The sequence below is a fragment of the Capricornis sumatraensis genome, chromosome 17 (assembly GCF_032405125.1).
Source record: "Capricornis sumatraensis isolate serow.1 chromosome 17, serow.2, whole genome shotgun sequence".
NCBI lineage: Eukaryota > Metazoa > Chordata > Mammalia > Artiodactyla > Bovidae > Capricornis > Capricornis sumatraensis.
In genome coordinates, this window is record NC_091085.1 from 60,772,115 (window position 1) to 60,785,004 (window position 12,890).

At 42.4% G+C, this 12,890-nt stretch overlaps 1 protein-coding gene across 1 annotated transcript in view; it reads right to left on the bottom strand.

Moving 5' to 3' along the window:
- Positions 1–6,458: 6,458 nt before the first annotated feature.
- The window catches only part of P2RX7 (purinergic receptor P2X 7), a 54,154-nt gene continuing 47,722 nt past the window's right edge, over positions 6,459–12,890 (bottom strand). Inside the window, exons 10-13 of the mRNA XM_068990270.1 lie at positions 12,761–12,826; positions 12,525–12,674; positions 10,463–10,564; positions 6,459–6,956 (exon numbers count right to left, since the gene is read on the bottom strand). Coding sequence (XP_068846371.1) covers positions 6,459–6,956; positions 10,463–10,564; positions 12,525–12,674; positions 12,761–12,826 — 816 coding nt within the window. The remainder of the gene's footprint in view (positions 6,957–10,462; positions 10,565–12,524; positions 12,675–12,760; positions 12,827–12,890) is intronic.

Consider the following 12,890-nt stretch of genomic DNA (forward strand, 5'->3'; position numbering starts at 1 on the left):
AACTGTCCTCCACAGGCTTGCCTCAGGCTCCCATACAAGCCTGCCAAATACAGTAATTATTTTATTAAAATGACTAGTGTTGGCCTCCTCTGATTGCTGAAGACTCAGATTCATGTGACCTTCATAATTCATTTAGAAGAAATAAGGATGTTGGAAATGCAAAATCCTCTCCACAGATCATCATCTATTTTGGAAACAAGATTTATAACCCTCCTGGGACTAAAAAAGAGGAATCTGAAAGGTCACAGTAAAAGTGAAAGAAGATAGTGATTACTGCTGCTGCTATGTCGCTTCAGTCGTGTCCAACTCTGTGCAACCCCAGAGACGGCAGACCACCAGGCTCCCCCGTTCCTAGGATTCTCCAGGCAAGAACACTGGAGTGGGTTGCCATTTCCTTCTCCAATGCGTGAAAGTGAAAAGTTGAAAGTGAAATCGCTCAGTCGCGTCACTCTGTGACACCATGGACTGCAGCCTACCAGGCTCCTCCATCCATGGATTGTCTAGGTCCATTCAAAAGGGAGCAGAAGGATTTCAGTCAGGGGACTCGGGGATTCCCAGAATGATGACTGCATAGGATCAGAGTATGAGCTGAAAAACACACAAGCAGCAGAAAGTGTAACCGCACCCAGTGCCCTCTGAGTAAATGGTGGTAATGGTCCCAGGTCTCGTGGCCTCTAGGAAACAGGACTTTGCAGAGTGACTACACAGAAGCCAAGCCTCTTATTTTTTAGGGCAACTGGAATTAAAGGTACCTGAATCACCTCCTCTTCACCCCATTGGTAAGGGAGGGATTCCTACCCTAAGGGTATGGGGATGGCCAAGCATACAACACTTAGCACTGGATAGATGAAACGGGCAGCAATTCGTTAGTCACATATACTCACAGCACAGGGAAGATGGACACCACATGCCTTGCGGGTCACGTGGGGATGGCATTTAGGAACAGAGTGCACATCCAGAAGCAGTGGGAGTCACGCTTGCTTGGTAGTATCAGGAAGGTGAGGTGTCCTATGCTTCCCACAGGAGGATGTCACTGGCTCTTCTGGATAATTCCATGGCCTGCTGGGGAACTCAAATCCACTCTGCAGGGATCAGCAGGAACTGCATCTGGTCCATCTAATAAGGAGGGAAAGCTGTTGAACTAGGTGACCTTTTCTATCAGAAGAGAAACTTGCACTTAAGCCAGTTGTTAAGGCAGATGTTAAGGCAGCATGTGATATTAGACCTTGATTTTAGGCTTTACACCACAGGGTGGAATGCATCTGTAGGCTCTGTTGACTGCCCCTTGTCTCTAGATTTGGCACATTCCTGCTCCTGACTCAAAGTCGACAAATGTTCTTATCCCCATCTACCTGGGACAGGAGATACTCTAAAATTCAAGGCACAATGGGAATTCCCTGGCTGTCCAATGTTTAAGACTTGAGAGGCCCTTGATTCGATCCCCAGTCAGGGAACTAAGATCCTGCAAGCCCAAGAAGAAGAACAAGAGGGAACAGAAAATCAGTCTGTTTTGCTGCATGTTTGGGACAGATGTTTCATGGAGTAGGGAAAGACTGAAATGAAAATTAAAACTATATCTACCACCACTCTTAATGATCAGAATTATCTTTTAAAAATCAAATATAATCTTACCAGGCTCCTACCTAAAACCTATCAGTGGGTCTTCATTGGTCTTTCTTAAGAGAAGGACAAAACTCCATACCATGACCTTCAAGACCCTATGCAGTCCAACCCCTGCCTATCCAGTCTTACCTCATTCTTAGCTTCCCCATACTATTTATGGAACAGGCATACAAGTCTTCTTAAGTTCTGCAAAGCTTCTGTGGTTTTTGTCAGCCCCAGGACCTTTGCACATTCTATTCTCTTTGTCTAGATTGCTCTTTCCTCCCCAGCTCATCTAACTCATCTAGAATTTATCCTTTGGATTTCAGCTGAAGGGCTCCTTCCTCAGGGAAGACTTCTCTGATTTCCCCAGATAGGTCAAGTTCCCCTATTACAGGCTCTCAAAACATCTTCTTCATCATGATACTTATCATAAGTTACAAGTTTACATTTATTTGAATTATTTGATTAACACTTATCTCCTCACATCACCATGAGAGCAGCAACTTATCTATCTTTGATCTCTAGTAAATGCCCAAAAGAAAGCTCCTGTTTACCTGTAGTCTGCTCATAGCACTTCTGACACCAAATGTGCGTGGGGTTTTCCAACACAAGCAATTCTCCAAAACTCTCCAGACACCAACTGGGTGTCTTGCAATTCAGTTATGACATGAATTACCTAGAGTTAGCATAAACCTCACAGGTTAAGAACTCAGTGCCACAAGATTGTCCCCCACTTCAGACATCCAAGGCTGTCACCTGTATTTCTGACCAACTGGTTATAAATTGGGGGTTCCTATAACCTCCTCCTCAGGTTCAATAGTGGCTCATAGAACTCAGGAAAACACATTTACTCACTTATCATAAAAGATATAATAAAAGATACAGATGAATAGCCAGATGAAGAGTTACACAGAGTGAGGGCCAGAAGGGTCCTGAGTACAGAAGCTTTTGTCCTTGTGGAATTGGGGGTGTACCACTCTCCCCAAATGTGGATGTGTTCTTCAATATGAAAGATTTCTTAACCCTATAAGGTAGGGATTTTTACGGAACCTTCATTACATAGTCAAAATCAGTGACTAACTCAGTTTCCATCCCACCACCCTCCCCCACTCTGGAGAATAAGGGAATAGGACTGAAAGTTCCAAGCTTCTAATCATGGCTTGGTCTTTTGGTGACCAGCCCCCTTCCTGAAGTTATCCAGGAGCCCCCCAAGACTGGCTTCATTAGAATACAAGACAGCTCTCTCTCCAGGAAATTCCGGGGGATTTAGGAGATCTGAGTCAGGAACTGGGGGCAGAGACTAAAATACATCTTTGTGTAATAGTGCCTCAGGGTGTGTATGTTGAATGAATATGTCAGTGAATAAGACTGCTGATTTGGGGACCTTCTGGGAAAAGAAAGTAAAAGGAATACTTCAATAAATACAAATTACACATTTTTTTTTTTTATTATCAAAACAGTTAAGACATCTACATTGCCCAGCTAGAATTAGAAAGGGTTTTAAGAAGGATTCCCTCTAAGGAGAAGAATGCAAGTCTATAACCAATGCTACATGAAATCAGGCAGGGTTACAGGAAAGCAGATCTCCAATACAGAGATGAAGCAGTGAATACTGTGCAATTACTATAACAGAAGAATGGATTTAAGTACAAAAACCAGACCCTATAAAATGTGACTTTAATTAGGATGCCTTTGGCGATGACACTGTTTTCTACAGTAGACTAAAAATAAGAATATAAATGTGATGCATGTTATTCTAGGAAGTGTCAGACAGGCAGTTGACGTAACACTTCACCCTCTCACCCAGAGCATCTGGGAAAGGTGAAGGAAAATAGTAGGTGGATCCAGTGATTATTTGTCATTCCAAATTCTGACTCCATCTGGGGCCTCCACAAGGTGAGAGAAACACACTAGGAATAAGGCACCAAAAATTTCAGGTGAAGGCTCAGAGGCTATCAGAATGGAAATCTGTAGCAGGTGCATAGAATTCTTGGAGTAAAAAATTTCAGTTCTGAAGAAGTCATATATAATTCACTTTTCAAAAATATCTCTGAAAGGTAGTAAAAATGAGAGTTAAATCTGGCCCAATTAACTTGATTCCTGAGTTTAAAGCCAGATAAAATGCTAGGTCAAAAAAGGAAGGTTTTTGTTCATATTGTTTTACATTAATACAGTAGAAAGCTGGTAATTTTTAAAAAGTATCAAAATGCTAAATATTAAAGAGTATGTAGAAAAACTCACACACCATTTATTAGTCACAGTTTTGAATAGTGCTCTGTATTTATTGTTTAAAATAGTTGTCATTTAGAAACAGTCTGTTCTAGTGCTAAAACCTTGAAAAGGAAATCCTGAGGAGGATTCTAAAACCTGCTATTCATTTTTATACTCTCAGCGGTTGATGGATAGAAATGGTAAGAGCTTTGAGTGTCAATTGCTTTTTAAGTAGCAATCAGACTGTATCCATTGTAACTGGTTGCAAAGTACAGGATGTTAAAAGCATAAAGGTGGCTTTTATTTTTTCCAGTTTTTAATAGCAATAGTTACTTCCAGTCGTAGAAATGTGATGTGGATTGCAATGTACTGGGTAGCTCAGCAGTTAGATTTGATGGATTCCAGAGCTGGTCTGGTGAGTTACCTGATTTGGTCTGCAGTCATATAAATATTGCTGAAGATATATACGGTACATATATATATATATATATATATATATATATACACACACACATATATATTGCTGGCTTAAAACTCAACACTCAAAAAACGAAGTTCATGCCATCCAGTCCCATCACTTCATGGCAAACAGATGAGGAAACAATGGAAACAGTGACAGATTTTATTTTCTTGGGCTCCAAAATCATCGCAACCACATGACTGCAACCACGAAATTAAAAGATGCTTGCTCCTTGGAAGAGAAGCTATGACAAACCTAGACAGTGTATTAAAAAGCAGAGACATTACTTTGCCAACAAAGGTCCATCTAGTCAAAGCTATGGTTTTTCCAGGAGTCATGTATGGATGTGAGAGTTGCACCATAAAGAAGACTGAGCACCGAAGAATTGATGCTTTTGAACTGTGATGTTGGAGAAGACTCTTGAGAGTCCCTTGGGCTGTACGGAGATCAAACCAGTCAATCCTGAAGGAAATCAGTCCTGAATATTCATTGGAAGGACAGATGCTGAAGCTGAAGCTCGAATACTTCAGCCACCTGATGTGAAGAGCCTACTCATTAGAAAAGATCCTGATGTGGGGAAAGACTGAAGGCAGAAGAAGGGGATGACAGAGGATGAGATGGATCACTGACTCAATGGACATGAATTTGAGCAAGCTCTGGGAGATGGTGAAGGACAGGGAAGCCTGGCCTGGTGCAGTCCATGGTGTCACTAAAAGTCAGGCACGACTGAGGAACTGAACAATAACAACATATATATATTATGGCTGATTCGCATTGTTTTACAGTAGAAACCAACACAACTTTGTAAAGCAAATGTCCTCCAATTAAAATAAAAGGAAACCTAAGCCCTCGAGGGGCTCCAGGGATGTCCAGGCTGCCTAAGAACCTTAGAAACAGAGAAGGTGTAGGCTGAGTCTATGTCCTATGAATTGGGCTTGCTGTCTGTCCCAGTTATCTGTTGCTGTATAACAGACAACCCCAAACATAGTTTAAGATAACAATTCTCTTCTGTGGGTTCACTGGGAAACTCTCACTTAGGGTGTCTGTGCAGCTGCAGTCATATGTTAGCAGGATCTGGAATAGTCTAGAGGCTTCTTCTCTCCCATGTCTAGTGACAGGCTCAGATGTCTTGAGTGCTGGGCGCTGGTCAGGCATCTCTCCTCTCCATGTGGCTGCCTGGGCTTCCTCACAGCAAGATGGACTCTGAATGGCCAGGTTTTTACATGAGAACTGGTTTTCTTCGCAGCAAGAGTTTCAAGGGACAGGAAATGGAAGCTGTCAGCATCTTAGGACCAATACCCTGAATCAGATATAGCATCACTTTATCATTGGATAAAGTGATCAAAGCTGTCAAGACCCAAGGGGAGGAGATATAACCCTCAGGTCCTGTGTAACAGATGTCAAAAAAATTTGTGGCCACTTTTAACCCTCCTCATTCTTTAACCAGGACCCAAAGGGTTTGTTCATGGTTGGACATTATCCTAGTCTCACCTCAAAATGCTCTGCTTTGTATTCATCTAGTTAAAAAAAAAAACATTATTTTTTCAAAAATTCTTTTTTGGCTGTGCCGGGGTCTTCATTGCCATGCGTGCGCGGGCTTTCTCTAGTTGCAGAGAGCGGGGGCTACTCTTCGTCGCAGTATGCGGGCTTCTCATTGCAGTGGCTTCTCTTGTTGCGGAGCATGGGCTCTAGGGCATGGGCTTCAGTGTTTGTGGTCCACGGGCTTAGTTGCTCTGCAGCGTGTGGGGTCTTCCTGGATCAGGGATTGAACCCATATCCCCTGCATTGGCAGGTGGATTCCTAACCACTTGACCACCAGGGAAGGCCATATTCATGTAGCTTTTATGCATTAATAAGAAAATTTGTGTACACTGTCTCAATTTGCTCTCCTAATTGTGAAACAGTAGGTTGGCTAATAAGGCAACTAAGGTACAGAGGTTAAAGGCCTGGGATCTCAACCTCCTAGGGATAGAACAGAGAAATGAAACTGAATCTCTTGACTCTCATCCATGCTGAGGGATTCTGGTTTATCTGTTTTTTACCCCATCACTTTGCTCTCTGACACACAGAGAGCTGGGGGAGAGGAAAGCGCATTTCCCTTTGGCTGAAAATCTGGACACACATCCTTGCAGGTGAAGCTCAAGGTGCAAGCAAAGGCAATGTTCTGTGACTGCTCAGCGCATCAGTAAGGACTCTTGAAGCCGCTGTACTGGCCTTCACTCTTGGGGAACTCTCTCCGGATCCTCCAGCGGCAGCAACTGGGCAGGATGGCGAAGTCAGCCAGGTCCTGGGAGCCAAAGCGCCAGGTGGTGTAGCTCCTGTAGGCACAGTGCCGCAGCCGGCTGTTGGCAGAATCTGCATCCAGCACCAGCAAGGGCTCCTGGTACTGCACTAGGAACTGCAGGGCCCGCCTGGATAGCACAAGGTCCCTGAATAGCTCTGAGGTGGTGATACAGGCACCCAGCTTCTTCCGGCAGCACAGCTCCTCCAGGCATCTTTGGTTCTCAGGGAGTTGGGATGGAAGGCAGTTTCCGCACTGGCACCAATCCGGGCAGTCCCTGGATTTAAGGTGCAGCTCTTCACCGAGCAGCTGGATCTCCTCTGGTTGTCCGGGAATGGGGGGTGGGTCGTGAAGAGACAGAGGCAGCCAGGACAAGTCTGCGAAGTCCAGCTGGGGTCTCTGAAAAAGGCAAGTTTCCAAACCCGTCAGCAGTGACAACCCCTAGGGTTCTGGGTTCTTTAATTTTCTTATGAACTTATAAAATTACATTTAATACTACATTAATACTAGTAGCTCTCATTTATTAAATGTACATGTCAAGTCTGTGTTTTGCAAGCATCGCCTCATTTAAGCTTTCGAAAAACCTCATGAGGGCTTCCCTGGTGGCGCAGTGGGTGAGAATCTGCCTGCCAATGCAAGGGACCAGGTTTGATCCCTGGTCTGTGAAGATTCCACATGCCGCGGAGCAACTAAAGCCCGTGAGCCACAACTTCTGAGCCCATGTGCCTGGAGCCTGTGCTCCGAAACAGAAGCCACTGCAGTGAGAGCCCCATGCACCTCGGCGAAGAGTGGCCCCTGTTCACTGAAACTGGAGAGGGCCAGCGTGTAGCAACGAAGGCCCAGAGCAACCAAAAATAAATACAGGGTTTTTTTTTTAAAAAAGGAAAACCTCATGAGATATGTGTCCTGATTTCTATTTTACAGGTTTGGAAAGTGAAATTCAGAAAAGCCAGGCCTTAGTGCATATATCCTCTCATCAGAGACCTCCAGGCCCCACCCACCTGATCTAGGTAGTTCCCCTTCTCTCAGGTCCTTCTCTTACCACATGATGATGTTCTATGCTCTTCATTAGTACTTACCACCATCTGAAATGATCTTATGAACTGGTATGTTTCCTGGATGATTCTTCTTCCACATGAAAGCAGGGACCCTGTATGCTTTGTTTACTGCCTGTATCCCCAGTGCCTAGGACAGTGCCCAGCACATAGTAGACAATAAATACTTGCTGACTCAGCTCTCCTTTCTTACCATGCTCCCTTTCCTGAAAAGTCCCTTTGTTACTCTCCAAGGGAATTTGCCATAATTGCCATCATTTATGTGACATATACTTTCATTCACCAGACAAAGAGAGTATGAGTTGAGTACATTAAAACTAAATGGTTCATGTACAAGACTGTACACAGCACCATTATTATAGTAGCCAAAGGGTGAAAATAACCCATGTCCATCAATGAATGAATGGATAAAAAACTTATGTTCAGGACTTCCCTGGTGGTACAATAGTTGAGAATCCACCTGCCAGTGCAGGGGACGTGGATTTGATCCCTGGTCTGGGAAGATCTCATATGCCACAGGGCAACTAAGCCTGAGCACCACAACTACTGAACCCATGCTCTGCAACAAGAGAAGCCACCACAGTGAGAAGCCCACACGCCACAAGAGAGTAGCCCTTGCTCACCACAGCTAGAGAAAGCCCACATGCAGCAACAAGACCTGCGCAGACCAAAAAAAAATTATGTTCATGCAGCTATGAAAAGGAATGAATTACTGACAAATACTAAACATGGATGGAACCTTGAAGACATTATGCTAAATGAAAGAAACCAGACATAAGGAGACAAGTAAGATTCAATTTACATGAAATGTCCAAAATAGGCAAATTCATGGGTACAGAAAGCAGATTAGTGGCTGTACAGGGCCTGGGGAGAAGTGAGTGGGAGTGGCTGCTGAATGGATTCAAAGTTTCCTTTTGGGGTGATGAAAAATTTCTGGAGCAAGGCAGTGGTGATGGTTGCTCAGCATTGTGGATATACTAAATGTCACTGAGTTGTACTCTGTAAAGTGGTTTAAAAGGTAAATTTTATGTTATGTGTCTTTTATTGCCCTTCCCCAATATATGAGAGTTCACTTTATACCCAGACCTGATAAAAACATTACAAGAATGGAAAAATTTTGGCCAGTCTCTCTCAAGAAGAGATGTAAAGTTCTTAAATATTAGTGACTTGAATCCAGCAGTAAATACAAAGAATAATACATTGCATTCAATGTATTTTATTGCAGCAATGAAAGGTTGGCATAATATTTGAAAACCAGTGTAATGTACTAAAAAACAACAAAAAAAGAAAACTCATTATTTGAAAAGCCTGAAAAAATAGATTATTTAAAACTCAGTATGCAGTCATGATAAAAATTCTTAGTGAACTAGGAGCAGAGGGGAATTTTCTTAATCTAATAGGGTATTCTTTAAAAACCCACAACAGGGAATTGTGGGCCAGGTTCAACCAGGTTCAACCCAGGTTCAGTCCCAGGGAACTGGGATCCCTGCAAGCCATGAGGGAGGCCAAAAAACAAAAACAAAAACCCTACAGCAAATACAATAGTGAAATAAAAAAACTTTCTTCTTGAGATAGGAAATGAGACAAAGATTCCTGCTCTTATCATTTCTGATCAGTATCGTGCTGGACATCCTAACAGGTGAAATAACCATCTGGAGCTGGAATAAAACAAGAAAGGAGCTTCCCCTAGAGCCTTCAGAGAGAGTACAGCCCTCCTAACACGTTGATTCCAGACTTCTAACCTCCAGAACTCTGAGAGAATACACTTCTGTTGTTCCAGGCTCCCTAGTTTGTGGTAATGTATTATAGCAGCTGTAGAAAACTAATGCAGTCAGTGAAGATGTCCAGCAGCCAGAACTGCTGGGGAGAGTGTGAATGAGGGTGAGTGTGAACACCCACTTTAGAGAACTTTTAGATAGTAACTATGAAAGCTGCACAAAGGCCTGCCTCATGACTCAGCAGTTCCGTTCTCAGGTGCCATGTGTTTACTGTAGCGGCACCACTGGCATGAACCCCAAAGTGGAAACTAACCAAATGGGTAGTTCATTCAACAATTGAATGGATAAATAAACTGAATGTTTATAAAACAAAAATTATACAACAATGGGAATGAACCACTGCTACACACAACATCATGGATGACTCTCACAAAAATAACGTTGAGTGAAGGAAGCCACTCAACAGGGTATGTACTGAATACATACTACAGGATTCAAATTTTGTAAAATTCTATAAGAGGTAAAACTAACGTTTGAATGCAGGATAACGCCTGCTTTTAAGGGAAGATAGTAATTGGGTAGAGGCATTAAAGGGCCTTCTGCTAGTAATATTCACTTTTAAAATCTGGGTGCTGGTACCATGTGTTGCATGGTGTTTACTTTGTCATCAGTTGTGATTTATACACACTTCTAGATATATTTACATTTAATAGTAAGTATTCTTTTAAAAAGGACTGGGATTTCCCTGGTGGTCTAGTGGTTAAGAGTCCACCTTGCAATGCAGGGGACACGGGTTCAATACATGGACGGAGAGCTAAGAATCCACATGCGTTGGGGCAGCTAAGCCCATACACCGCAACTGCTGAAGCCAGAGCACCACAACTAGAGAGGCCGTAAGCCTTGACAAAAGATCCCACGTGACGCAAGGAAGATCCTGTGTGCCACATCCAAGACCCCACGCAACCAAATTGATCAATTAATTAGTTTGAGAAGACTAATGAGAATTTCCTGGGGATCCAGTGGTTAGGACTCCAGGCCTCCACTGCAGGGGGTGTAGGTTCCATCAGGGAACTAAAATCCCGCAGGCTGTGCCGCGCAGCCGAAAAGCAAAAGCAAGCACTAAACAACGTACCAGGACTTTTTCACCTTTGACATCTTGCAGACTTCTCCCAAGCAGTCTTTCATTTACCATCCTAATATAGGGTTCATCCACAAAGGACACATATTTTAATGTCTAGGAGATAAAAATTAAAGGGTTAGCCATTTTAGTACAGAGTTATACCTACTGTGTATCTGAACATATCTAAAGGCAACTGTTATTCCTACTTACCAAATGACAACCCGTTAAACAAGCTAACAAGAAACTCTTGCTAACTAAGAAAGAATTGATTCTGAGTATCAGAAATGGAGCCCCAACCACCTTAATTTGTAGACTTAGAGTATCCACAGCTTACTGCCTGTTATCTCCAGGTACCCCAAGTGCTATATAAAATTCCTTTGTTATGGTCCCTCAATTTCAGTTATGCTAAAGTTAAATATCTCCAGAAAGCTATACTATTGCAACTTAAATTATTTATATCTTCATTAAATTGCCTCCCATTTTGGGCCTTGAAATGGTGATTAATTTTAGCTGAAAAGATGAACTTTGATTTTAATTGCAAATACATGTACAATGAACAATGAATTGTGCATTCAGCTGCTGCAAAAGGACAGCAGTGTTCTTGGACAAGGAAAAGAAACCCTCTTTGTTGTTTTAAAGTACCGGAGATTTCTCTTTGATTGGAGGAAATCATGGATTCCAAAATTAATCAAATTCCAAATGAATCAAATCAAAACCATACAGATGAACTAAAATTTCCTTGGACTACTCCCCCATCCGAGGCTCCTTTCCATAAGCAATCACTGTGAGTGATTTGTGAGTGTCCCAGCCCGCTTCCCTAGTGGCTCAGAGAGTAAAGCGGCTGCCTGCAGTGCAGGTAGACCTGGGTTGGAACCCTGCGTCAGGAAGATCCTCTGGAGAAGGAAATGGCAATCCGCTCCAGTACCTTTGCCCGGAAAATCCCATGGACAGAGGAGCCCAGTAGGCTACAGTCCATGGGATCGCAAACAGTCGGACACGACTGAGGTATTTCACTTTCAACCTTTTTGTATACATTTATTACTTCCTCACACACATTTACATGTGTGTGTATAATGCACATAAAAATATACAGAACATATATGTATGTATATAAACAGACATATATACATGTAGAAAATACATTAAATAGTTTTTGTGTATAGTTGCTTTTTAACCTATATATCATACCACAGATATTGTTCCATAGTTTGCTTTTTCACTTTCAGCAATCTTGGATATTTGCTCATGTCAGTCCCTCTAACATAATAGTTATCAACATGGATTCTGAAACCAGCCTGCCTGAGTTAGAATTCCATCTCTGCCAACTGTATGACTTTGGGTAAATAATTTAACCTTCCTGTGTCTCAGTTTCCTCATCTGCAGAAAGATAACAGTAGTACCTGTCTAGAGTTCTACTGATAATCACACAATCCTATAAACCCACCTGTAAGGCGGTGTGAAGGTTCAGTGAGTTAACATATACATAGCACTGGGAACTCTATATGAGCATTTGCTTTTATAATTATCTGCATCATTTTTTAAAACTGGTGCCAGGCATTCCCTACTATGGACTTATCACAGTTCATTTCACCATTCACCTGTTGGGCATTTGGGCAGATGCTCTTCATCATTGTCACACATAGCACTGTGATAGACATCTTGTACACATGAACTACTTGGGTACCCATGTTAGTGTTTCTCTAGGGCAGGTATGGAGAAGCAGAAATGCCAGGGTGTAAAGTATGTCCTGTTTAAATGTTACTAGATTGACAAATTGTTCTCCAAAGTTATTATATTGCACAACCAGTTTAATAAATGAGACCAAATTGACAAATCCTGGAACACAAACATTTGTTTTCCCTATATCGTGCTTCTCCATTTTTGTATCTTTTCTTCACTAAAATGAAAGGATTCATCTGAGGGAGAGTGTGGATTGGGGTAGGATCCTGATACTTATCCACCGCGGGATTGACTGCACCTATGATTGTGGCCTTATTTCTGCACTCTCCTCAGTGATCCAATAGGCCCTTCAGGTGTTTTGATTTTGATATCCTGTAGACATATCTAGTCTTACCCGTGTTGGCTCCACAATGGATTCATACTTCTTCTTGTAGTAGTATTCATTGACTGCGCAGGGTTGACAGCACTTGCACCAGGGATAAACGTGCGATTTACAGTATTTACTTGAATAAGTGTTGATGAGCATGTCAATGAACACAGTGGCCTGGAAAAAAACAGACAAGCACCTTTTCAGTGAAACTTCCTTTAGCCACATCATTTTCATAAAGTGTGAGAAAAAGAATCTCTTACCAAACCAAAGTAGGAGAGGGTTGAACCAATGTACACGATCAGCTGGATGATGTCGAATTTCCCCCCCTGAAAACAGTACAAAAGATTACTTGGTTGAAATTCAGAATCATGCTTTTCTGCTCTAACATGT